This window comes from Melozone crissalis, unplaced genomic scaffold (assembly GCF_028551555.1).
Source record: "Melozone crissalis strain CALT ecotype California unplaced genomic scaffold, PUWL_Pcris_2 ptg000041l_1, whole genome shotgun sequence".
NCBI classification, from domain to species: domain Eukaryota; kingdom Metazoa; phylum Chordata; class Aves; order Passeriformes; family Passerellidae; genus Melozone; species Melozone crissalis.
Genome location: NW_026535819.1, coordinates 2,585,467 through 2,612,288, shown reverse-complemented (window position 1 = coordinate 2,612,288; position 26,822 = coordinate 2,585,467). Strand labels below are relative to the sequence as shown.

The 26,822-nt window shown below is 51.9% G+C and overlaps 1 protein-coding gene across 2 annotated transcripts in view; it reads right to left on the bottom strand.

The window, feature by feature from the left end:
• The window catches only part of GPSM1 (G protein signaling modulator 1), a 68,122-nt gene that overhangs the window by 26,618 nt on the left and 14,682 nt on the right, over positions 1 to 26,822 (bottom strand). For both annotated transcript variants that reach the window (XM_054284442.1, XM_054284443.1), the window contains exons 2-9: positions 21,076 to 21,297; positions 20,508 to 20,643; positions 19,737 to 19,879; positions 18,568 to 18,691; positions 17,001 to 17,116; positions 15,782 to 15,937; positions 13,555 to 13,663; positions 11,108 to 11,234 (exon numbers count right to left, since the gene is read on the bottom strand). In XM_054284442.1, the coding sequence (XP_054140417.1) occupies positions 11,108 to 11,234; positions 13,555 to 13,663; positions 15,782 to 15,937; positions 17,001 to 17,116; positions 18,568 to 18,691; positions 19,737 to 19,879; positions 20,508 to 20,643; positions 21,076 to 21,297 (1,133 nt within the window). The remainder of the gene's footprint in view (positions 1 to 11,107; positions 11,235 to 13,554; positions 13,664 to 15,781; positions 15,938 to 17,000; positions 17,117 to 18,567; positions 18,692 to 19,736; positions 19,880 to 20,507; positions 20,644 to 21,075; positions 21,298 to 26,822) is intronic.

Below are 26,822 nucleotides of genomic sequence, written 5' to 3'. Positions count from 1 at the left end.
TGACCCGAAGTTGATGCCTGTGCTTCACCACCCTGAAGGGATTTGCTGCTGGCAGCCATAAAGACTCCAATCAGCAAAAACACTTCTGCACATTTCTGCCTCTCTGCTCCAAAAAGCACAGCAGCTCCAGCTTTGTTTTAAGGTGATTCATTAGCAGGCTTTGAGTTCAGGGGACTGACATCAGGGCTGGAGGTGGAGAACAGGCTCTGAACACACGTCACGAGGAGCAGGCAGCGCTCCCACCAAACTCATCCCTGCACACACAGCCAGGGGCCCACCTGTCAGCAGCTCAGAACATTTGTGGTGGGAAAAGCCTCAAAGACCTCAAATCTAACCAATTCCCACCCTGTCCCCCAGATCTGAGCACTGAGTGCCACGTCCATCACTCCCTGAACACCTCCAGGGGTGGTGACTGCCTGGGCAGCCCAACAACCCCAACCCTGGAGAAAAATCCAATTGCTCCACCACCTTCAGCAGGGAGGAGATGGCTGAAGCACCTTTGGGTGCTGCCAGTCCTGGCTGAAGGAGCTTTGGCTGCTGCCACGTGGCTCGGGCAGGAGGGGACAGCAGGGCTGGGCTGCTCCCAGTTATTCCCAGTTTCACCCTCTGGGCAGTGCCACAGCTGCTTTGGCTTCCCAAAGAACAACCCACAGCAGCAAGGTGCACCTGGAGGAAAAGTCACCTCCAAACACCACATCTGGGCTCCAGAGGTGAGCCCAGCCCTGGAAGTGAGTGTGCTCCCTTTAACAGCCACTTCCAGGAAAGCAAGGAAGCAGCAAAGTGTGCCCAGTTAGATAAACACACATCATTTCCAGCTGTCTAAAGAGTCATTAATTACACACCTCCATCCCCAGGTGCTTTTGTGTGCTCCCAGAGCGCTGAACTGCTGGCCAGCAGCCATTAATCTCCGAGCAGAGAAAACCTGCCTGCTGTTAATTGAATAGACACAGGCAGCTGAGCCTACCCCAGCACAACAACTCTTCTTTTTCTCTTGCTCTGATGCTGGTGGCTGTCTGTGACTGTGTGGGGTTTGCACACACTCGAGGTGAGACAGGAAGAAGTTCAGAATTACAAAAGAACTTCATCCAGCTCAGCAATCCCAGCCAGCGCTGGGGGCACTGTCCCTGCTCACCACCACTAAAACCAGCAGCATTAGGAGGGTCCCTATCACCCAGGGCTACAAGAAACTGCATCCACACCAGCAGCAAATCCCACCAGACACGTGGGAGCTTCTCCCCTTCTCATCCCACACATCCTCATGCACCTTCCAGGAGAGCAGTGCTTTCCATACTCACAAGCATCCCACGGCAGGAGGAGTCCCTCTAACTTTCTGTCTCCATTCCTTCAGATGGCTCCAGATGTAACTTTCAGCCTCTCCCAAGTTATTTAGCCCAGAAATACCTGCAGCACCACTTAAATCCCAGCCAAAGCTGAGCTTTGCCTCCTTCTCCCCAGGGCTGCTCCACAGCAGCAGCAGGGATGTGAAGGATTGAGCAGCTCAAAACCCAGGTCTGCTCCTCTGCAAGGCTTTTTTCCCCCTCTCTCTCTCTCCAGCATTTATTGGCATGTTTACCAAGCCTGCTGCAGAGAAATGGAAAACCTCAGGGGCCTTTCTAAATGCTCTCTCTGTCTTGGAGGTTTGCTGAGGTCTCAAAGAGAGCAAGCTGAAACCTTCTTGTGAACATCAGCTGAGCAGCGCTCCTGACTGGCTGCATTCATGCCCTGTTTTCCTGCAGCTCCTGGGATGTTGCTCTTTTCAGGGGTGTTGTTCCTTTTTTAAATATTTTTTTTCAAAATCTCTTCCTCCTCCCCATCTATGATCTCAACAGCACCATGAACCAAGGGGATTTAAATTTTTTTTTTAAATTTTTTTCAGCTTTTTGCTTTTGCAATTTGGCCGCTGAGGCGAGTTCAACGGTTTTCACATTCTTGTCTTTAATCTGCAGCCACAGGGAACACAAGGAAGGTTTATCAAGGATGGTGATGGCATCATCTCATGGAAAGGAGCACTAGGGCAAGCTGGGCAGACAGAGCTTTGTTCCTGCATGGACAGGCTCCATCTCCAAGAGATTGCAGCTGACAAGATCAAGCTGAACATGTGCAGAGATTGCAGCTGATAAATCAGGCTGAACATGTGTAGAGAGTGCAGTTGATAAGATCAGGCTGAACATGTGTAGAGATTGCAACTGACAAGATCACGCTGAACATGTGTAGAGATTGCAGTTGATAAAATCAAGCTGAACATGTGTAGAGATTGCAGCTGATAAGATCAAGGTGAACATGTGTAGAGGTTGCAGCTGATAAGATCAAGCTGAACATGTGTAGAGGTTGCAGTTGATAAATCAGGCTGAACATGTGTAGAGATTGCAGTTGATAAGATCAAGGTGAACATGTGTAGAGAGTGCAGTTGATAAAATCAAGGTGAACATGTGTAGAGATTGCAGCTGATAAGATCAAGCTGAACATGTGTAGAGGTTGTAGTTGATAAGATCAAGGTGAACATGTGTAGAGGTTGCAGCTGATAAGATCAAGCTGAACATGTGTAGAGGTTGCAGCTGATAAGATCAAGCTGAACATGTGTAGAGGTTGCAGTTGATAAATCAGGCTGAACATGTGTAGAGAGTGCAGTTGATAAAATCAAGGTGAACATGTGTAGAGGTTGCAGCTGATAAGATCAGGCTGAACATGTGTAGAGGTTGTAGTTGATAAGATCAGGCTGAACACGTGTGGCAGGGACTCAGGGAGCCCTGCAGGAGCTCTCATCAGGCTGACATGAGCTTTGATGAGCCCCAGCTCTGCCCCCTCTCCCACAGCTCCAGGAGCAGCAGAGCAGCCCCCCTCACCCAGCCCCAGCCCCAGTTCTGTATTTACAGCTGGAACAAGCTGGATCCCTCAGGGGGGCTGTGCCAGAGCTGGCAGAATTCAACCTGACAGGGGACTCCAAGGAAAAGCAGCAGGGAAAGGTCGTGGAGCCAGCATCAGCCCCCAGCGCCTGCCAACACGGGCTGGGCACCCCAAACACAGCAAACCCCACATCAGGACTTGCTGTATTCTCATGAAAAGGTCATTTCCCCCTGTACCTGCACTGACCAAGAGAGTGACTTGGCTTTTGGGTGGACAGCACCTCCCCCCTCTGCACAGACCCAAACCTAGCAGATAACTCTAAATATTGCCCAGGATAATTACATCAGAGCAGGCAAACCCCTTGTTTGGGGTGGAATGCTGCTCTGGAAACCCTCCCCAGCCCCCAGTGACAGTGGGGACAGGGTCCAGTGCTCCCAGAGCATCTCCAATCATCCTCTGCTGCCATCTCATCAGGGGAGCTCTGGCAGCCTCGTGCTCCTTTATTACAGCAAAGCTCTGACAGAGGCAAGGGGGAGGGGGAGAACAAGAACAGCAGCAGGAAAAGAAAGAAGGAGAGAAAAAAAAAAAAAGCATCCTCCAGTAGGACAAGCATCTCATTTAAGGCTTTAATTAGTCTTCAAACACATAATGGGTTCTGGCACTATAAATCCACTTGACCTCTATTATTGTCAGCACTCGCCTGATAAATGGTGGCATTTGTTTTCCCAGTTGCTACTGGGCTAGAACAATACTTTTCTCCAAATAGAGAAAGCAAATAATATCAGTTATTTACAATGGCTGGGCCATAAAATGCCGGTGCCAAGCTGCTGTGTGCCCATCCATGGAAGGGCCATCTGCTCACCCTGCTCCTGCAGGCAGGGAAGGACCAGGGAATCCCAGCAGCTCTGGCTGCTCCTGTGGCTGAGGACACAGAACCACCAGGACAGGATTGATCCTTGGGAGGATCATCCCTCCCTTTGCTGGGAGGCTCTGATTGATGAGCTCTACCCAGAGCACAACAAATCTCAGCCTCCCAACAGGCCCTGAGCACAACAAAGCCCTGCTCCACAACAAGAATCCTGCAGTTTTCTCCTCTGTGGCAAAACTGTTCTTTTACAAAAGCTGCACACAGTATTGTGGCAGTACAGAGAAATTCCCTTTGCATCGAGATGCTTGTCTGGCTGAGCTGGCAGAAGATGCTCTGTGTTTGTGTCACCCCAGTTCTGCATCTCCACAATCCAGTCTGACAGCTGAGCAATGGGCTGAAAAGAACAGAAATAACAGCAATAACAGCAGTGCTGCACATCCACACAGCACCCAGAGCCCTGGGGCATCTCCTGGCTGCACTCAGGGTGAGCAGCTGGCACAGAGCTCCTTGGATGGGGACAGGCAATGAGGAGATGCTCTGGATCACTGGCCAAGAGCCCTCACATTCAGATAGAAGAGCTAAAACCTGGAAAAAGAATGCTCCTTGCAGGTGGAAATGGCACAAGGGAGCTGCTTTCTTATTTGTTATTTATTTCCCCCAGAAGGAGCAAACTGAGGGTAGGAAAGCTGCAGCCTTGAAATACAAGAGGATCTTATTTGCAGCCTTACAACTCTTGAGTAACTGCTGCGGTGTTGGGCACATCTTTGATTCCAGTTTTCCCCCAAATGTGCAACAGGCATCAGCTTTTCTCTAACCAAGGGTGATTTGCAAATAAAACGTTAGCAATTTGGGTCAAAGAACGAAATATTTAGGAGGAGTATTTGCAGAAAACACTGAACACACAACCCTGAAATATTCAGAAAGTCAAGCCTGGAGGCTGTGGAAGGCTGGGCAGTGTCAGGCACAGCCTTGTGTAACCAAACCCCCCCTGGCCATCCCTGCTGCAGACAGGAACCCTTGTGGGGACAGAGGGATGTTCTGGGAGAGCAGCTGAGCTGGGTGGAGCAGCTGGAGCAGGCTCAGAGCCCCAGGGCTCACCCAGCAGAGGTGAGATGGGCTTGGCAGCAGCACCTGGCTCCTTCTGAGGGCAGGATTTCCCCTCCAGGATGCAGCAGAGCCTCATGACCTCCCACCAGCCATTATCAGCTGGTGTTGAGCAAGCAGAGATCAAAAGCAGGGTTTAGCTACACTGACACACAATAATTAACGGGGGCAACATCTCCAGCAGCCAGACAAGCCCAAGGACACGATTCTGTCCTCCAGACTGACTCAGGGAGGGCAGGGAAGGAGCAGCCACGTGTCAGCTCAGCAGCCATCAAACACCCACAGGAAAATCCTCTAAAAGAGAGGGGATGGACGTGATCCCTCCTCCTGTGATCAGCTCCCACAACACACTGCCCACGCTGGACTGGGCTCTGGGCTCTGCCAGGCCTTCTGCTAAGCCAAGGTTGGCTGTCCCAGGGTTTGTCCCTGCCAGGGAATGGTCCTGAGGTCACCCCAGGGATGACAGGGGCTCTGCTGAGCTCTGGCCTTGCCCTGCTCAGAGCAATGCTGAGGCACATCCATGCATACCATCCATTTCTGTGGCCACACATACAGAAAGTTTTAAGAGAGAAAAAGAATTTCTAGCTGGGCAAGAAAGAGAAATTCCTTCTTCTCTGTTCTGTGCTGTGCAGAAGGCCCAGCAAGCAGAGGAATCCTGTTCCTCAGGGCAGTGCTGTGCTCATGGCCAGAGCAGCACCCCAGCCAGGGCATTTCCTACCCAGCAGCTTCCAGGGAAAACTGTCTGGGAAGGAACCAGACAGCTCAGCAGGGCTGGGAGTGCAGCTGGAGCCGGGAACTGCAGCCAAAGGGAACTTCAGCCCTCCCAGAACCAAGGATTTCCAACAAGTTCTCCCTCCCCACAACAAGAGATTTAATCTGGATTGGATGCATGGCTTTGCCACAAGCCACGTTGTGCCTTCTCTGCCACAGGCTTCAAGAACTGGCCTGCTCCTCACCCTCTTTTCCAGCACTTGCCATCTCCCCTGGCATCAAGATAAAACACATTTCAGTAGCACAACATCATCTTCTCCAGTCCTGGAGCATTTCCTCTGCTGTGAGCCAAGAACTGCTGCTGTATTTGACACTAGTGCTGGGAGGGAGGCTCATGCACACAGCAGGATGAGAGAGGAACCTTAAATACTCAGAAAGAGCATTTCAAAACTTCCTAAAGCCAATACTGGGGCAGTCTGAAGTGAGTGTTAAATTACTGAGTTTAAAATCCAAATGACTCAGAGGTTCATTCCCCCCACCAGTGCTGCTGGAATGACTTCACAGCTGTAACAGCAGAGGATTTAGAAAAAAAACCTCATTATAAAGAGGAGGCAACCTTGAGAAACCTGAATCTTCACTGCAGAAGCCCTGTGGAAGCAGCTCTCCTGAAGGGCCACATAGAGAGGTCTTTTGGGCCCCTCAGAAGTGTTCAGAAACATTCCTGTTTCCAGATACTGTAGAAGGGGAAGGATGGATGGAAGGATGGAAGGATGGACGGATGGAAGGATGGACGGCAGGCATTTTCTCCCTGAGAGCCCCTGCTGGAGCACAGCAAAGCCACCAGCCCAGCAATCCTCCCCTCCCTTGGCCAAAAGCCACTCTGCTCCTGCAGCACCTTATCCATCCATCACCCCTGCCTCAGCAGGTACAATTACCCAGCACAGCCTCAGGCTTTGCTTTTCACCATGAAGAAAAGGCTGAGCTGCAGCCCGGCAGCTCCTGGGAAACATCAAATCCAGCAGAGGAGATTTAACATTGAGCACTTTGAATTGCTGCCCTTGCTCAGCGTGGCTGCAGGAGACTGGGCAGGTTCTGTGCTGGGGATGTGACCCCAACCCTGCCCCAGGGAAGGGAAATGCTTCCCAGACAGTGAAATCACAGCCTGAGGGAGCAGGGCTGGCCCGCTGTCAGCAAGATGCTGCTCTCACACTGCCACAGCTCCCAGCTGACAGCTTTCTGCAGGAGCATTGAGCAAACGACAGGGGAGGAACATCCCTGAGGCTGGGCAGCATCACCTCCTCCCTGCTTGCATCAGCACAGGGATGGTCAATGCTGCCTGCTTTATCAGCCCTAAACACTTTCTAGGTACTTCAAAGGTATTTAAAGCGAGCAAACAAACAAAAACAAACAGGCTGGGAAACATAAAAGCAGATTTTTTTTTCTATTCCAGTCTGATTGATCCAAGGGTTCAAAGATTCCTGTGAAGAGATGAGCTCAAACTGCACTGAGGATGCAGAGCCCCACAATCAAACCCCACAGGGCTGAGCAGTGCTCAGGAGGGACTGGGGTGCTGTGCCCACTGCAGAACACTCAGGGACGAGCAACCCCAGCATAGAGCCCTGGAGCACCAGACATGCAGGGCAGCCTCATCCCTGCCACTTCTCAGCAGAGAGAGGAGTCAGGCTCATTCTCTGAGCCAAACTGACAAGATTTACCTGTAAATAAGCTTTATTCCAGCCCTGACCAGGAAAGGGCAGCTCAGAGCTCCCAGTCCATGCTGGGCACAGGCAGCTCCTCACAGAGCAGATCTGCAGCTTCACCTCATCTGCAAAAGGGCACCAGTGCTGTCTGTCTGTCTGCACCCCAGTGCTGGTTCTCACCCTGGCTGCCTTTACCCCTACAAACAGAAAAGCTGATGCCCATTGCATGTGTGGGGGGAAACCAAAACCAAAGACGTGCCCAACATCCCAGCAATCCCTCAGAGCTGTGAGACCACCTTGTACCCCAGCCCTGCCCCGGGTTTGCTGCCAGCCAGGCTCAGGGCTGGGTCCTGCCCTGCCCTCAGAGCAGCCCAGCAGGGCAGAGGTGTCTGTGCCCTGCAAACAGCACAGCAACCCTGCCAGAGCCAGCATCCCCCCCTGCCAACGCCTCCTGCACACCTGCAGCCTCCCCACCCGCTGCCAGCTGCCAGCAGAGGCTGTTTGGTGTCTCCTGCCTCTGCTGCTGCCAGCAGGGAGGGCTGAGGCTGAGCAAAGCAGCCCAGAGCCATTTCTCACTGTGCAGAGGCACTGAGGGGGCTCCTGTGTGCCCCCAGCCCATGGGGGATCCTGTCCCTGTGCCCCCTCCAGCCCATGGGGATCCTGTCCCTGTGCCCCCTCCAGGCCATGGGGATCCTGTCCCTGTGCCCCCTCCAGCCCATGGGGATCCTGTCCCTGTGCCCCCTCCAGGCCATGGGGATCCTGTCCCTGTGCCCCCTCCCAGCTGGCAGGAGCCCCCAGAGGATCAGAGCAGCATCCCCAGCCCTGATTCCCCACCCAGGCAGGGTCAGCTCAGAGCTCTCAGTCCATGCTGGGAACTCTGCTCTTACAGAGCAGATCTGCAGCTTCACCTCATCTGCACAAGGGCACCAGTGCTGTCTGTCTGTCTGTCTGCACCCCAGGACATCCCCCAGTGCCGATTCTCACCCTGGTTTCCTTCACCCCTAAAAATAACCCCCTGGAACTACAGAAAGTCCTTCACTCTCTCCAAAAGCAAAGCCTACCAGTGCTCAACTCTCAGCCTGCAGTGTGTGAAAGAGAAGGAGATTTATTCAGGGCCACATTTTTGGTTGTTTGGAGAAGCAAACCCAGCCCCTGTTTATTTACTTGGTGCTCCAGCTCCTCTCCAGCCTCCCTCAGTTTGTTGCTTTAAGCTCTGTGTGTTTGCCTTTCCCAACAAGGTCGCTGCTTTCACAAGACTCCTGCAGCCCTGCCCCACTTCCCCAGCCTCCAGCTTTGTCTTCTGACATCCAAATACTCTCAGAATATTAATTAAAATCATCAAGAGCTCAGCAAGGGGAGCCAGAACAGCAGAGAGAAACATCAGGCACTCCTTCCACCCCCAGAGCCCAGGGAAGGGCAGTGACCAAGGAGGAGCCTGTGAAGGACACCACAGTGAAAACCTGGCCCAGCCTCTGCTTGGAAGCTTTACTGTACCTGCCTGATGGAACTGATGTGTTTAATCACATTTGCCTCATCAGAGGGGTTTAGCATCCTTAGGAATGTGCAGCCATTTTGTAACCTTAGGCAGGAAAAAGAATCTGAAGGGAATAAAAAAGTGGAAAGCTCTCCTCACCATGAGATTTGTCAACATCAAAAGGCACTGCTGGTTCAGGAGCCAGCTCCAACCTCAACTCCCTCACCTGCTTCCTATTACAGAAACAGATGTTCCTCTGGCTGGTAACTGCTGCTATTAATAATATAAATAATTATGCTCTTCTAATAATTTAATAGGTGCACAGGAGGGTACCAAAATTTCTGGCAGCCATAAAATACATCTCCCTCCCCTCAAGGGCTCAGAGACACATTGGTGGCCTCTCATCCTCCAGTGAAGTTTGGGATAAGAGAGGTGAAAAGGATAAAAGCTAAGGAGAAATCAAGGAGCCAGGCTCCTCTCTGCAGGCTTTGCCTCCTGTGGCAGGGACCCTTCCCCACCTGCAGAGCACTGAGAGCTCAGCCAGGTGTGGCCTCACACTCCCTCCCTTGTAGCCCAACACCACAGAGCTGATTTTACCTCCCCGGCAGATTCCCAGGAGCTGGAGAGGGGGAATCAGCTCTCCAGATCCTTCTGTCCCTGCACTGCTAATCCCACTTGTTTGCTGTGTTCCTCCTCCCAAGAACACTCTGTCCTTCTCTCCACAAACAGCCCCAGCCTTGGGAATGTGAGCGGGAGCACCGCGGATTAACGGGGTCACTGCAGCCTCCAGAGCTCTGCCTGCAGCTGCTCAGACCCTTCCAATTCTCCAGGGACCCCACAGACCTGCACAGAAACATCACTGCTGCTTCCAGATGTTAGCACAGCACATCTGGATCTGCAGAGGGCACTGAGCAACACATGGACCACATCCACTCAAGCACCAACACTGAGATTTATTTCCTCTCCTCCTTTCACAAGAGAGTAACCGGCCAGAAGTGTTGCAGACAACTTCTATGAAAAATCCTTTCCTTAGGATTTTTCCTCTTGAGAAGCTGCGAGGCCTCAGGAACAAAATGTAAACAATGATTATCTGCTGCTGTGAAATGCAACAGGTGCATCTGTGATTGGTCTCATGTGGTTGTTTCTAATTAATGGCCAATCACAGCTGGCTCGGACTCTCTGTCTGAGCCACAAACCTTTGTTATCATTCTTTCCTATTCTATTCTTAGCTAGCCTTCTGATGAAACCTTTTCTTCTATTCTTTTAGTATAGTTTTAATGTAATATATATAATAAAATAATAAATCAGCCTTCTGAAACATGGAGTCAGATCCTCATCTCTTCCCCAATCCAAGAACCCCTGTGAGCACGGTCACACAGAAGGAATCCCCTGAGGAGATGCCAGGCACGAGCTCTGCAGGAGTTACAAGAGGAGATGAGGGGCACAGAGAGCTGGGGGAGCTGCTGGGCCCCCACAGCATTTGAGCTCAGCTCCAGTGGGGCACAGCAGGATGTGCTGGCTCCCTCCCCACAGCTCCCCTGGCCAGGAGCAGCTCAGGCAGTGAGGCAGCAGGTTATCAATGTGAGATCAATACAGACACACAGAGCCAGCCTCTCCTGCCCTCCAGGGCACAGTGCCTCAGCCCAGCATCATCATCCCCTCCATGTCAGTGCTGCCCACAGGGCACAGTGCCCGTGCCACAAGGTCACATTTAATCAGTGACACCTCCTGGGGTGCAGGGAGTGCATTAATAACTCTGCCCCAGCACGAGCTGCCAGCTGGCACTGCCAGGCACCCACCCGTGGGCAGTGGGCAGCTCCAGGACAGTCCTGGCAGCACTGTGGGGACCTGTCTGTGCCACCCTGCTCCCTGGCAGCACAGGCAGTGACCCAGAGCCAGTAAAGCCACTCTGGCTGCTGTGACCAAGTGTGGTCACATCATCTTTCCACGTTCAGCACTGCTGGTATTCCTGTCACCCAGTGTGTGCTGATGGTCCCAGCCTGCCTCCAGCCCCTGCCCTGGGCTTGTTACTGGGTGCTAATCAGAACAAGAGCAGCCAAAAATCCCTGCCAGTCACTCCTGAAAGCCTCAGGTATCAGTCAAATCAGAGAAAAGAAGCAGAGCTTTAAAAGACACAAAAGCTAGTTTGCTGCATGGCACGTGGAATTTCATTCCCAATGCAGATTAATTCCATTAACTCCTTTTGTGCCCTTTTTTGGGGACCATTTCCTGCTTTTGTAGCATGTGTAAAGCACAGAGCAAACATCCTTTGTGGTGAAGGCACTCCACAGCTTATTCTGCTCCAGCATTTCCATTTCCTGCCCACTTACAAATGGGGCAGAATGGTCCCTCCCCACGCCACCAAATTCCTGACTTCCCAAAGCCACCAAACCGCCAGGAACTCACCTTGTGCCTCGTAGCCAGGGTAGGGATGAGCTGCAGCCAGGTGTTCCTCACCAGGGGCCAGGCCCAGGGCTGTCCTGAGCTGGGCCATGTTCAGCTGTGCCGTCATCTCCCCGCTCCTGTCCCCAATCTGCAGCAGGAAAACCAACAGGGACTGGTTAAAGGCAAGGGCTGCTCCAAACACACAGCCCCCAGCCCAGGGTTTGCCAGGGACACCCCAAAATCAAACACAGAGAGAGCACACAGCTCTGTTCCCCAGGGGTAATTTGGGAGAGGGTCTGTGCTCGCCGTGCTGCAGCTCAAACAGCTCAGAGCAAGGACTGAGAGGGTTCAGCTCGCCCAGTGCCACAGGACTGAGCCTAAATGGGCTCATCTGGGCTGTCCTGCAGGCACACAGAGCTTGGCACAGAGCCCTGGAGCTCCCAGCCCCGTTCCTCAAGGATTTCCATAGTTACTGAGCACAGACACCACCAGCCACGTGGGCACCCAGGGCCCTGCGAGCCCTTCTCTCCTGGCTCACAGCCATACAACTTCCGAGTTGTTCCTAGTGATCCACCCACACAATGCTCCAAAAATTCCTTCACAAGTCCACATTCTCCCCAATTGCCACCTCTTGCTGGCCTGAGGCCAAGGAAGCTGATGTTACACGTTTGGACAGAGATGTTAAAAGGAGGAGTTGTGGGAAACATCACTGGATCCTCTCAAAGTTTAAGCCAAGCAGGGAATGGCTGTGCTGCACACCACAGAGGTCACCCAGAAACAGCCTCTGATCTTCAGAGGAAGACCTTGGCTGTTCCCCTGGAGAGGCCAGCTCCTGTGAAATGCCTGGCAACAGCTCCTTTGTGTCCCCTGCCATGGTCTGCAGCATGGAACAAACCCATAAATCCCCATGTTATTTATGACAAAGCCCCAAGCTCCAGTAAAGGGAGGCAGATCAAAGGGCTTATCACCAGGCATAAATCCCCCTGCCAATTACAGGAGATTTGCTGTTGACATCATCTCCAGAGAAATGACTATGTCCATGTTAGGTCTTACAGTCCTTGATGCTCATTTATTTAGTGCTTCCCTGACTTCCACTCAGTTCAGATCATCTCCAAAGCCCCATTAACAACCAGGAACAGACAGGCAGGACAGTGACCCCGGGCAGGAGCTGCCACACACACACAGCAGAGCCCTGGTTCCTGCCCCCAGCCCCCAGGAGCTGCACTCTGAGATGACAAAAGTGCTCCAGAGCAGTGGCAGCTGCCAGGGTTTTTAGGTAAATATCCTTTATTCCATTGGGATTTTGTGAGTAACCTCTGATCAACCTGCAGCAGTTTCCATGTGGTTACCCTGAGCTGGTTTCACTTGGATTCAAATGCCACCATTAGGTTTTTGTTGGGAAGAAGGTGATGGGAAGTGAGTTATGAACATCAGCCTGAAAAGGCTGAATTCCACAAGGTTTCTCCTGGCCAAAATCCTGGTGCTTGTGAAGGGACAGTCTCTCATAATTCGTGATGGGGGGATTTCATCAGCCACCTGCCACGAGGAACCCACAGCTGGCACAGCTGGAGCCACAGCCAGCACCCTGCAGTGACAACACTGGGACTCCCACCCTTCTGGGTCTCCCCTCCACCCCCAAAGGCCCAGGACCAGCAGGGCTGATCCTCCCAGGCCCCCCCAGCTATCTGAGGACTCAGCCCCAGCCTGAACAGAGCTGGGAAAGTCCTAAAATGTGCAGGGCCAAAGAACAGCATTTCTGTGTGCCTGATAAGTATAATTAAATCTGTAATTAGGCTGCTGTGTCAGCCCTACTCAGAGATTTAGCCAACCTAAGAGACAGGCAGGAGAACACCCAGCACACTTACAGATGGTGATTTCAATTAGTGCTTCAAGAAGGCAATTTCTTCATCTGGGGAAGACTAAAGAGGCCACAGCCGATTTCCTCAACACACTGAAAAGAGCAAACAGTGGCATTCTGGCTTTCTGCACTTCTGAGGCACCAGGAAAGCTGCAGAGAGCTGGGCAAGGTGAAACCAGAGCAGCTGCACACACAGAGGGGTGGCAGTGGCACAGGGCTGGCTGCAGGCTGTGTGAATCCAGGGACAGCACCCACAGTGCAGCTCCAGCTCAGCTGGAACCTCCCTGGGCTCAGCAAAGTGGGATTTTACACCCTGGACACTGCACAACACCTTGGCCAGCCAGGGCAGGAGTCCCCAGGTCCTTTCTCACCCAGAACTTTGGTTAAGGGCAAAGCACAGCTCACACACTTGCTGCAATCAAGGGCAAGGCTGGGAGCTCCCATCAAAAAGTGTTTTCCAGCCAAGCTCTGCAGTTCCTAAGAACTGAACCAGCACAGAGAGAAGGGCTTTCCAGAGCAGGGAGAGCATCAATTTAACTTATTGGCATAGAACAGCCTTGCTCTCACCATTTGTCACAGGTTCCCTCTGGTTTGCACCAGCCTCTCTTACCTCTTGGGAGATCTCCAGGTGTTTCCTTGCAAAGTGCAAAGCCTGCTCGTGGCTCCCCAGGGACACGTAGGCATTTCCCAGGCTCCAGCAGGCTCTTCCTTCTCCCACCCTGCAGGACAGCAAACTGTCAAAGCACAGAAATGCTGGGCAAAGCCAGCAGGGCCTCTTGGAGAGCCATGACAGCCAGGCTCCCTGCTCTGCTTCCACCTCCACAGAGCTCCTGCACTGAAAATGAAGTGAGCTGGGCATCTTCAACTCCTCTTACACTGGGGATGGACAACAGGGAAGGCAGGACAGCACCCACAGGGACACACTGCCAGCACTGCAGCAAGGGCCAGCTTTGGCTTCACTGCTGAGCCCCAGCCTGAGAGGAGAAGCCAAAGCTCCTGCCCAGCTCCCACCTCACACAAGCAGGGCTCCTCTCAGAGCTGCACAGAGAGAATGTGTCCTAGGGTGAGTTTATGGTGCTTGTATCCCCATCTGTGTGTTCTGTTTGTGCTGGATATCATGTTCTGTGCGTTCAAGACTGGCTCTGAAGGGTGAAAGTTTTGTTTTGGTTTTGCTATCAGCCACTCCCCCACAGCTGGACAGTACATGGTGCTGCTTTTGCTTTTTGCTTTGCTCTCGCTTCTGCTTTGCTTCTGCTTGCTATTGCTTCTGCTCATTAGTTAGTTTAGCTAAACAGTCTGAATTTTCCCTGGACTGTTTCTCCTTTCCCTTTTTTGGACCTACTCAAACCTGCTCTGGACTGGGACCTGGGAACACTGAGAGTTTGCACCTTGTGGCTGCAGCAGCTGCCCCAGTGCCGGAGGGACTGAGAACAGAGCGACCACCCCCGAGAGAGACATTCTGAATTTGTCATCTTTGTCAGAGTGGTGTCATCCAGTGTGGTTCATTCTGTGTGCTGGGGGTGCTGTGCCTGTTCAATAAACAGGTTCTTTCCACTTCTCTCCAAGGAATCCTTCCCAAACCAGTTGTGGGATGGGGCCATGTGGGTTTGCTTTCTGGAGGGGACCCCTTTGGAGATTCTCTCCCAAATTTGCCCTAAACCAGGACAGAATGCAACACCCAGCTCTGGTTCAGCAGCAGCCCAGAGCTGAGCCAGCAGGGAGAGAACACTGCAGGCAGCTGAGCCCCAGCACTGCCTCACCAGGGTGAGCACACAGCATCAAACTGCAGCAGCAGAGCACAGGCACAGCTTTCCTCAGGGCATTGCTGGATTCCAGGAGCCAGGGGAATGAGGAGCTGCCCTGGGCAGCCCAGACCCCCAGCCTGGCTGTTTGCAGCTGTTTGCAGCAGCAGGCAGAGCCTCCTGAGCTCTGCAAACGAGCAGATGTGGGGGGAGAAAAGATAAAAAAAGCACCTGGGGGCGCAGGGGGAGGTTCAGCATGACTGCAACTCCCTTTTCAGAGGTTTGGGCGGGTTGATCAGCATTTCACCGTTTTTCTTGTCACCCTGCTCAATACCTTCTGCTCACAGGGTGTGTTCCCAGAAACGCAGGAGCCCACAGGCCTGCACCCCCACAGCATGATTCACCCCTGGTGGGATCGTGCCTGCCCCGAGCGGAGCCTGCCCGGCTGCTGGCACAGCTCTCCCATCCTGATGTCCCTGCTCCATCTAGTGGAGGACACCCGGGCTCCCAGGGAATTCAGCACCACGCTGCAAAGGCACTGCAGCTGCACGAGGGCTCAGGAGCAGAATATCCAGGAAAAATGAACCAACCGCTCAAAAAAAAAATTAAATTTTAAGGCCAAGCCTCCTAAATAACGAGGAGCAAGACCAAGATACATCATCTGCATGCTCTCTATGCAACATCATCTGTACATGGAGGTTTTCAGCATCAACCCAGAGCAATGAGGCAAAGTGGCACACTTGTGTGCCCTAAACACACAGCTTTTAAGGGAAATATAACTTTTGGGAGCTCTCTAGAGGCCCTCCTGGGACAACACAGCAGCAGCACTGGCAAGGCACTGAGCACGATGCACCTCTCATTAGAAATCTCACTCAGCCCACACAGACACTACACTGGGGGCACAATCTCAGGTTTGAGTGACACGAGAAAGGTGAATCGGGTCAAGTTTTTGACAGATGATCGGACTAACAACTGGCTGCCCAGAGATTTCTAATGCCCTCCAAGCACACACATCACAGGTGCTTAACCCCAGCACGAGAGAACAGAAATCAGAAGGGTCAGGGCTCTCCACCCTCACCTGAGGCTCTCCCTTACCTGTCCCCCAGCTCCTGTGCTATCACCAGGTGCCTCAGGTGGTACTCGATGGCTTTCTCATAGTCCTGAAGCAGCGTGCACGTGTTCCCCAGGCTGTAGCAAGCCTGGGCTTCCACTGCTTGGTCCCTGAGCTGTCTGGAGAGCTGGAGCGTTTTCCTGCAGGCAACAGTGGGAACCAAGAACCCTGGTCAGTGCCAGGCCACAGGGAGGTCACCCCTTGGAGCAACACCCTGCATCACCACCACAGCAGCCCTGTGCCACCCTGTTCTTCTAAATGCTTCCAAGCCTTCTGATGTTTACATTCTTGTAATGAACTTTCTCACACATTTTATGTAAATAATTACTTGCTTTACATTCCTTTCTAGAGGAAAAACTTGATAGACTGTTGGTTTCTCCAGTGCCATGGGAGAGGTGGCACTTTCACCCTCCAACCCACTGTCACTTTTGAAAATCTCTAAATGTTAGAGTCAGAAATTAAACTCCCCTTCTTTTGCCTTGAAAGTCACAGTGTGCATGCCATTTTATTTCGTGTTCTAGAGTGACAGCCCTGCTACCTCAGGTCCCTTGTCACAGCTGCTGGAGGTGAGGGGTGGCTGTGATAGCTCAGGATTTGCAGGAGCAGCCCCTGGAGCTCAGGGGCAGCTCAGGATTTAGGGGAGCAGCCCTTGGGGCCGAGGGGTGGCTGTGAAAGCTCAGGATTTGCAGGAACAGCCCCTGGAGCTCAGGGGCAGCTCAGGATGCCCAGGAGCAGCCCCTGGGGTTGAGGGGTGACTGTGACAGCTCAGGAACCCCAGGAACAGTCTCTGGAGCTGAGGGATGGCTGTGGCAGCTCAGGATTTAGGGGAACAGTCCCTGGAGCTGAGAGGCAGCTCAGGATTTGCAGGAGCACTCCCTGGAGCTGAGGGGTGGCTGTGGCAGCTCAGGATTTAGGGGAGCAGGCCCTGGAGCTCAGGGGCAGCTCAGGATGCCCAGGAGCAGCCTCTGGAGCTGAGGGATGGCTGTGGCAGCTCAGGATTTGCAGGAGCAGCCCCTGGAGCTGAGGGGCAGCTCAGGATTTAGGGGAGCAGCCCCTGGAGCTGAGGGATGGCTGTGGCAGCTCAGGATTTGCAGGAGCAGCCCCTGGAGCTGAGGGGCAGCTCAGGATTTAGGGGAGCAGCCCCTGGAGCTGAGGGGTGGCTGTGGCAGCTCAGGATTTGCAGGAGCAGCCCCTGGCACTCACCTGTAGTAGTCAGCAGAGATGTCAAACCTGCCCAGGAAGATGTGGGCGTTGCCCAGGTTGCTGTAGGCGCGGCGCTCTGCAGCCTTGTCCCCAAACTCCTTGGCGATGGCCAGGCGCTGCAGAGACACAGCACACCCAGCCCTGTCAGCACTGACCCCTCTGGCACAGCAGCTGATCCTGGGGGGTATTTGTGAGGTCCCCAGGAGGAATTGAGAATCTGACTCCTCAGAGTCCGACACAGCTGATGGTGATTGGTCATAAATTAAAACAACCCACATGAAACCAAACGTGCACCTGTTGGTAAACAATCTCCAACCACATTCCAAAGCAGTAAAACACAGGAGAAGCCAATCAGATTATTATTATTATTTACATTTTTCTCTGAGGCTTCTCAACTTCCCAGGAGAAGAAACCCTGGCAAAGGGATTTTTCAGAAAACGTGACAGTGACAATCTGCCCTGGGGAGCAGCTCCCAGGGCTGCAGAGCTCCCACCCAGCCAGTGCTGAACCTGCCTGGAAGGGTGGTTGCAGCAGGAATGGCTCTTGGAAAAGTGGGAGTGATGCTGCACCCCAGTGTCACAGTTATATATTCAGAAAAATCTTTTTGCCCAGGATTTTGCTTCTGTGAAGGTGAGAAACTTCAGAGAAAAAGGAAAAAAATTCTTATTTCATTTGCTTATCTTCTGTTTTGCTCATGTAGAAAGTGTTTTGAGATTGTTTATCTAACAGGTGATGTTCCATTGGTTTTTGGTGTGAATGTTTTCACTCACTTGCCAATTACAGCCAAGCTGTGTTGAGGCCCTGGAAAGAGTCAGAAGCTTTCAGTAGCATCTTTTTAACCTTCTGTAAATATCTTTTCTGTTTTTTTTAGTACAGTTTTGTATAGTATTTTTAATGCAATATAGTATCACAAAATAATAAATTAGCCTTCTAAGGACATGGAGTGAAATTCATCATTCCTTCCTGCCACGAGGAACCCAGCAAATACAATACCCCAGTGCTGTGCCCCCAGCATTTAAAAACCAGAGGAGAAGTCAATCTCCATCTTCCCTACACGGGAAGTGATACACACTCTGCAACAGAAGCTAAATTGCATTTGAATTGGGGCAGGGACTTTGTCACCTCACCTCCCTGTAAAGCTTTGCAGAAAGTTATTATGTTCTACAAGCAGCATTTATTCTTGATCAACAGCTCTTTCAGCAGCTTAATTAAATTCATGGTTTGCATTTATTAAAATCTAGACTGAGACAAATTAAGAGCAGAAAAAAAAACCTCCTTGCTAGACCCAGCTGCAATTTGCCCTTGGATCCCTCCTTTGGTTTCCAAGCCAACAGCACCCTTCCCTCAAGCTGCTCAGATGGGCTGATGGGACTGGAGTAAGGTTTGCTCAGAGTGAGTTGGTACAACAGGGCAGAGTTTGCTCAGAGTGAGGTGGTACAACAGGGCAGACCATGGGGTCCCACAGGAGGAGGAGAACAGCTGGGGGAAGCATCTCCCTGTGCTTGCTGGGCTGGGGTGAGAAGCAAAGCTGCTGCCAGGGAGGAGCAGAGGCAGAGGTGTCTCCTACCTCCTTGTGGAAGGCAATGGCCTCAGTGAAGTTGCCCAGCAGGTACTGGGTGTTGCCAAGGTTGCCATAAGCACGGCCCTGGGCAGCTCTGTCCCCCAGCTCCTTCACCAGGGACAGGTTCCTCCTGAAAGAAAGCAGGCAGAGCATCCATGAGGCACAGCCCTGCACAGAGAGGAAGGAGAGGCAGCCCTGGAGAAGGCAATTTCCCCCCCAAGCACAGGTGACAGGCTGGTGATCTGTGCTGGACAGCCCTGGCAGCTCAGGCCAAGCCAGGGGTGCAGGTGCTGCTGCTCTGTCCCCTCTGTGCAGGATCACACCTGTGCTCACATCAAACCAGAAATGGCCTCACTGCAGCACCAGGGCCACAGGAAGATTTCCCTGTCCTGCTGCAGGGACGGAGGCCAGATCCACAGTGCCATTCTCCTGGCATTTCTCTATCTTGTTTTTACCCTTTACACAGCACAAAGAATGGTGGAGCACTCACCACTGGCACAAACTCACCCCCTGGCTATGCTACATGCACCACTCCTTGGAGAAAGTGCCTATGAACAGCTCACCACCCTATCACATCCTCAGATATCAGGGAAAGGATAAAAGATCTTATCACTCTCTGCACTTAAAAAGCCTATTTAAAAACTGCATCACAAAAGCAGAACTCTGAAGCACAAGGAGAAGAACACAAGCCCCAGATTCTGGTGCTGACCTCCCTGTGTGGCACATGACTGATCTTTGAAATTATTTAGGAAAAGGAAGGTTGTGACAGGTGAGACAAAGTGCAGATCCTCGAGCAGAGCCAGGACTCCAAAGTGCCTCCTCCCTGGGGTGAGGGGGATGGAGACACGCAGGGCTCCATCCTCACAGAGGCCAGCAGAGAGCAGCAGGGGCCTCAGGAGCTGGGAGCTCAGCTTCCCACCCAGCCCTGGCCGGCAGCACTGCCGCCCTTCATTGCATGGTCACAATTCAACACACACAGAGTTCCACAAAGCCAATGCCAGCACGAATTTCAGCTCAGATTTTATAAAAGACCTCTCCTCACCTTCCTTGAGATTAATTTGCCAACACAGCTTGGCATCTCAGGGAAATATTCCTCATCTATTACAACCTGCAAATTCTCAGCCAGTGGCTCTGTTCCCTGCAGGAGAAGGGGCTGGCCAAGCTTGGATACTCACTCATAATATTCTGAAGCTTTTTGTAGTGTGTCCTTGACTTCCTGAGGCAGATAGCCCGGGTCCTGGGCTGTGTTCCAGGATAAATGCTTTCCCTTTGCATGGTAAACATTCCCTATATTATACAGGGCTCTGGCCTCACCTACCTACAGGGAGGAAGAACAGCAAACAGCAAGGTATCACACTTCACATCCCAGCATGGACCTCTCCTCTGCTGGGCAGAGATGGCCAGAACCATGAGTCTACATTGTCCTTCCCCAGTTTTCAGATCCACAAGCCCATACTGTCCTTCCCCACCCTTGGGACCCACAATCCCACATTGTCCTTCCCCATCTTTCAGAACCACAATTCCACGTTTTCCTTTCCCAATTTTCAGAACCACGAGCCCACATTGTCCTTCCCCATCTCTCAGAACCACAAGCCCACGTTGCCCTTTCCCGTTTTTGAGATCCACAATCCCACATTGTCCTTTCCCATCTCTCAGAACCATGACCCCACATCGTCCTTCCCCATCTCTCAGAACCATGATCCCACACTGTCCTTCCCCATCTTTCAGACCCACAATCCCACATTTTCCTTCCCCAGTTTTCAGAACCACGACCCCACATTGTCCTTCCCCATCTTCACCCTCACAGCAGCAGATGTGTGATGGCAGCCAGCAGGGAGAGTTTCCCCCTGCAGCTCCTCCCAAGCCCACCTTGACCAGATCACATTTACTGACCTGCAGACAGGTTATTTTTAAAGGCAGGAGATATTTCCTGCTGGAAGCATTACCTTGTCCCCCTGCTCCCGAGAAATGTCCAGGTGTCTCTGGCAGCAAACCACAGCTTCATCAAACTGCCCCAGGATTTTCAGGGTGTTCCCAAGGTTGCCACTCGCCTTGGCCTCTCCAATTCGGTCCCCAATGGTTCTACAAGATGAAGATGTTAAAGAGCTCAGAGACTTTAATTCGCCAAATAAATAATATCTGCTGGAGGCAGATTTAACTGCAGCTTAGCACAGACACCTGGCTGGAGAGCTTCCCACAGGCTCCCACAATTCTGAAGGCAGATCCTTGTTCCCAATCTGCTGTTTCAGAGCTGCTCTAATGACTGCGGGTCACTGAGGGAGTGCTGGGGACAGAAGTGGACCCTGCTCTTGCTGCAGGCACCCTCCCCACACCCACATCCCTTTCTCCACCTCCCTGCTCTGAAGGCAGCTGTCCCACCCTTGGTGAGTCCCAGGTTCTCCACAGGACAATCCCAGTCAGTTTGGGATGTGTATTTCTGGGTTTACACCCCACAGAAGCTGCCCTCACTCAGGGCTGTGCCTGATGAGGATGAAGCAGAGCTGACACACTCACCTGGCCAGGGTGAGGTCGTGCTTGTGGTACAGCAGGGCCTTGGAATACTCCTTCAGGTAGAAATAGGCATTGCCCAGCTGGCTGTAGATGGCACTGAGAGTCTTCAGGTCCTCTGTCCCCACCTGCACTGCTGCTTCAAAGAAGGCTGCCCCAGCTTTGAAGTCCCCAGCCTTGCACAAGCGCTCTCCTTCCAGGGCCAGCTCCAGGCAGGATGCCTCCATCCTGCCAACAACAAGGGAATTGTTTCTAGAGGAGCCTGGCTGCAGTGCTCTGCAGTGCTTAGAGTTTGCTTCACTGCACACCTTTAATTTATCCCCTGGAGCATCCAGACTCCTCCTTCCAGTGGAAGTGTCTCTGCCCAAAGCAGGGTTTGGGATGAGAGGGTCTTTAAAGTCCTTTTCAACCCAAACCATTCAAAGATTCTCTGATTTACAGACCACATCTGCAAGCAGCCAAAGCAGGAATCTGGACAAGAAGCTCAGGGCTCCTGGCTCCAGAACATGGAACCATCTCAGCACCAACACCTGCTCTCCTCCAGGTGCTGCAGGATTATATACCCAGGAATTTATACCTGGACCCTTTCCCCCTGGGGTAACAGAGAGGGAAGCCAAATGGTAACAGGTTTTTCCTGGATACCAGAGAAAAGCCTGGACTGTGCAGATTTTCTTGGCTGAGCAGCTCCCAGCTCAGTGTCTGCTTTCCATTAACTCTGCTGCTGTCAGGTTTTCCACAGGCACTCAGCACATTTCCCTGCAGGGCAGAAAAGGCACATTGTCCTCCCCTGCCTTTTCTGACACCTCTGGCACACTCCATGCTGTCAGAGAGAGCTCTGTGAGCAGTGACACTGCTCCAGAGAGAGAAAACATCCCCTCTGAGTGCCCCAAGCCTCCCTAAGCCACAGCTGTCCCTGTTAGACCATGCCTATCCCAAACTTCCACTGGAAATGTCCTGCCTGCTGCAAAGCCAGCCCCTTCCCAAGGGGGATGGACACAGCATGCTCCTGCTCCTCCATCCTGATGCTTCTCTTTGCTCTCCTTCTGCTCAATTTATCCTGAAAAGTCAAAACTATCTAGGTCAAAGGGGGACATCTGCTGAGAAAAACACAGAGCTCCCTTGTCCAGAGGCAGAACAGCAAGGCTCTGTCAGAAGATAATAATGCCCACAGGTGGTTTTAGAAGATAATAAATGTCAGAAGACAATGAATGCCCACAGGTGGTTTCCAGTCTGTTCTGAGCACTTGGAGGAGTTTGTGGTGCCCAGCCCAAGAGCACACCTTGCCCAGCTGACTCCTCCTGGAGCATTTTCCTGCTGAGCCCTGGGAGATGCTCCCCAGAGCCACCCAGGAGCCCCAGCCCAGCAATGAGGGGCTCTGCAGAGCAAGGACAGCCCACCCTGCACACAGCAGCTCCAGGACACAGCTCCTGCTGCTCCAGGGCAGCAAACAAAGGCAGCCCCTCCAGGAGCAGCCTGAAATGCAAACCCACCTCCCTGCTCATCTCCCTGTGCCTCCAAACACACAACACTGGCATCCTCCACACAACCAGGACAACCACAAGGACTGGCCAAACAAAAGAAAAATAGCACAAGACTTGGTTTGAAACTCTCCTTTCAAACACACCTGTGGCCTCTTCTGGCTCGCTGCTCATCTGTCCACAAAGGGAGAAGGGGTTGTGAAGCAGCTCCTGTGAGCTCCCCCCTCAAACTCCCACACAAACATCTCGTTCCAAAGCAATTCCTACATTTCAGTGGCTATTTTATTTACACAAGAAAGCTGCTTGTGCTGCCAGTGCAGCATTTGTCCTTGCCTCAGCTTCTGTTCAATAGCAAGAATAAAAATATTAGGATTAAAAACATTTAACTTCTCTCTGCTGATCCTCTCGCTAGACCACATGAAAATTAGTAAGAATGAGTTTCTGCCTGGGGATCCTACCAAAATTTCATCAGTCCCAAGGTATATCCATGGTTTGCAGATCCTGCATCATCTCCAGGTATTGACAAGTCCCTGCTGATACACCCCAAACAAAAGGAGCTTTGGGACTGAAGGCAGACAAGAAACAGCTTGTGCTCAAACCAGCAAGATTAACTGCAGGCAGCTTAGTGGGGATGAGGCTGGAGAGGACCTGAAATGCAGGAATGAGCCACTACCACTGGAGTTAATGTTGGATTCCTGCTAGAAGGTGGCAAAGACAGAATCAAACTAATTTGAACTTGAATTTCAACCCAAACTGAGCTTGAATTTCAACCCAAACAAAACTCTTTCCAATACCCAGGCTGTCTGTGAGAAATTGAGTTCACCAGCTGTAAACAGTCCAAACAACTGGGGTGGAGACCAATCTCCAAAATCCATGGCATTGCTGTACAGCTTGTGTGGAATTTCTGGGGTGATTTTAAGAGCTTGAACTGAAGGTTCCCATTCCCACAGCAACAAAACCCAGGGATACATTGCAGGGGTGGGACCAGAGTGAATTTTGTGCCCACTGTGGGACACTGTCACACCCTGTGGGTGCTGTCCTGGTGTTCCCATAGTAACTGTCCAGGCACAAGGCAGTGACACGACCTTCCAGTGCACACAGCCCTTAATTAAAATCTGTTTGTCCTTGAACAGGCTGCTCTGCAGAGTATCTGACTTATCTAATTAACATCACTGCTCAGCCTGGGACCTGAGCAAACAAGGGGAAGGCACAGGAGGCTTTTCCCCTCATCCTGCTCTGCCAAACCTTCGCTGCCTTGGACAACAAACAGGGATTGCAATTGCTAACAGGAACACAACCCACTTGTAAAACCCACCTGCCCTCCTGAGCTGCTTTTGGGAAGCATCTTTGCTGTAGCTCAATCACTTCAGCCTCAAAAGCACACAGGAAAACAATGCCAAGGGCATAGGAATCAACCACAGGTCAAGGAACAAACTCGAGCACACTAAAACTCCACTTTAAAAAGCTTCCAAAGCCCACACAGCTCAACCAGCCATAAAACAGAGCTGAAAGGACAACCCTGAACCAGGCAGTGAAGGGCAAACAGTCAGTGACAGCAAGGTGCAAGCCCGGCCCTACCTCTGCTGCTCTCTGTGCATTTTCTGAACACCCACAGCTCCAAAGGCACTGGCAGGAGGAAGCAGTGGGGCTGAGCCACACATAAATGAGATGTTTGGCCATTACTGCACTCAGAATTCTGCCAGGGAGATGAGAGGGTGGCACAATGCTGTCCCATCAGCCCAGGAAGGGATGGCACTGCTCACACTCATTCCCTCCTTCCCCTGTGCAGTGACAGGAGGAAACCTCTGCCCAATCCAACCTGGGCAGGGCCTCCCTCCCTCCTCCTTAAGTCTTTTCTTTAGAGGATAGGATAACTGATGTGAAGGCAGAAAAAGCTGAGGAAAACGGGAGGAGCAGCCTTGAACAGGAATGCCCAGGGTCACCCATCACTGTCAGGCAGCAGCTAACGAGGAGCTGGAGCACAGATTGCCTTTTGCCTGCCGCAAGCTGGTTCAAAGGGCTCCACTGCAAAAATGTGCCTCTGGAAAAGGTAAAATAGAAAGATTCTCACATATCAAATGTTCTCAGCAATTTGGAGAAGGCAGGGGCAGTGCCAGGAGTGCTGGGGAAGCCAAGGACACTGTGAGGAATAAAGGGAACAGCACAAGGTGCCACCAGTGCCATTCTCAGTGATCACCATGACTGCTGGCAAACACCATAATTAGGATATTATAATCGGGTGATGAGAGAGGTCCCCAGAGTGGGAACACCACACAGCCAGACCTCCCAACAGCCTGCTCAGGGCTGCCCTGCTCACAGCAACCTGTCACTGCTGACAACAACTCCATCAGGGCACACAGAAAATGATCATGGCACCAGACACAGCCTGGGGTCACCCATCTGCTGCCTTAAACATTGCAAATATCACAGGGCAGGAGAAACCCTGCCTGCCTGCAAGGTGAAACTGCCTTTCAAAAAAGGAGAGAAAGGAAAAGGAAAGGTATTTATAGATATTTGATTCATGTTAGTGGGGGCGATTGCAGAGCTCATTCCCAATCAGACCTCGTGTAGTTCAGAACTCCAGGCTTTTAGACAGAAGGTAAGGCAGAAAAAAACCCATTAAAACCATCAAGAGTAGTAAAAAAAAAAATCCCCCTTAGTATTTCTATTGATTTGAGTTAGTGAAGCAACAGATTTTAGCATCTTACTTGCAATCTGATTAGGTTTTGTACAAAAATAAATCTAATTCCAGAGCGCTGCTGACGGGCAATTAAACATTTCTTCTGAAGCAGAAAAGGATCACATTTACCAGGTGCTCAGTGTAAATGCATATTCACTGCCTTAACAAACTAAATATGCATTGAAATAATGACTTTCTTTAAGGGTGTGCTGCCAGTCAATCAAGCTGGGAATTATTCCCCTTCAGCAATTTCCTCTGGCAGCCCTGCAGGGCTCCTGTGGCTGAGAGGGAGCTGATGGCTCTGAACCACCAGGGCCAGGTGGCCTCAGACCCTTGGGATGTGTCCCCTCCACTCATGGGGAGTGCTCTGAATATTTTCCTTTGCTTCCCTACCTGAGGAAAGCTGTTCCAGACCCTCCTGAGGCACAGGCTGAGTTATTCCCATGAATTTATACCCATTTAGCCTCAGGCACTGCTCTTCTCTGCCTGGGGCACTCTCCCAAGGGTTTGGGGCAGTTTTCCCTGTTTACCGTGCCCCAGGCAGGGTCCAGCACATCCACACCTGCCTCTCTCTCTCACCTGCTCCCAGTGAGCTCCAATCTTTAATAAAATTCCATTCCTTGCTCCTAAATCCAGGTGATTTCAGCTTCCTCCCCTCAAATACCATCTCCTTGCCACAGCACTGCACCCATCCATCATTCAGTCCCCTCCTCTCCATCACCAACAGCAGCAACCTGGCAGGAGAACAATGGAAATCCTCAATTATCTCTCTCCCAAATGCAGCTCTGGCCAGCACAGCCCCTCACTCCCCACCCACACCACATCCCCAGCACTGATCCCCTCCTGACAAGCAGGTTTCTGTCTCAAACTCCCTGTTTCTGGCAGGGAGAGTGACAAACAAACCAAGACTCGCATGAAATGAGCCTGGTTCCAAGCACTTCTGGAAGCTGGAAACAGCACACAGGAGCTGCTTCCCCTGCAGCCTTTAAAGGGCAGAGCCCCAGGGACAGCCTGACCTGCCCCTCACCCCAGCAGCGAGGGGAAGGAAACAAAACCTCCTGTTGAGCTGGGAGAGGAAAAGGTCAGAGATGGAACCAGGAACACTGCACCCAGTCCTCCTCAACTTCTGAGCTGGTTCCAAACATCTGGGGCAGAGCCTGCACATCTGGCTCCCACTGCACACACTTCCACTGCTGGGAACACTGCAGAGAGTCCTTTCAGTGACCCCTGAGCTGGAAATAACAATACCCACACTCTCCCTGCTGCTGGGGAAGTGTTTGCTCAGGCTGGAGCTCTGGGGATTACCCAGACCCAGCGATTTTCACTGCAGGCTTTTGCTAAAGGCACAGAACAGAAAATCCAGAGGGGAAAAACTCCAGGGAGCTCTGGAAGCTGCCGGGTCTGTGCTGGCTGCAGATTTCCTGTCCCCTCACTGATGCAGCATCAGTGCTCCACAGTAGTCATTTCAGCTAATTGCTATCTACCATTAGCTGCAGAGTACTTACAAGGGATTCAATTCCACTGCATATTTGCTAATAAATCCCAAATGCCACTGAGGAAGACAGCTGTATTTAGCTGCCTTTACCCTCTCATTA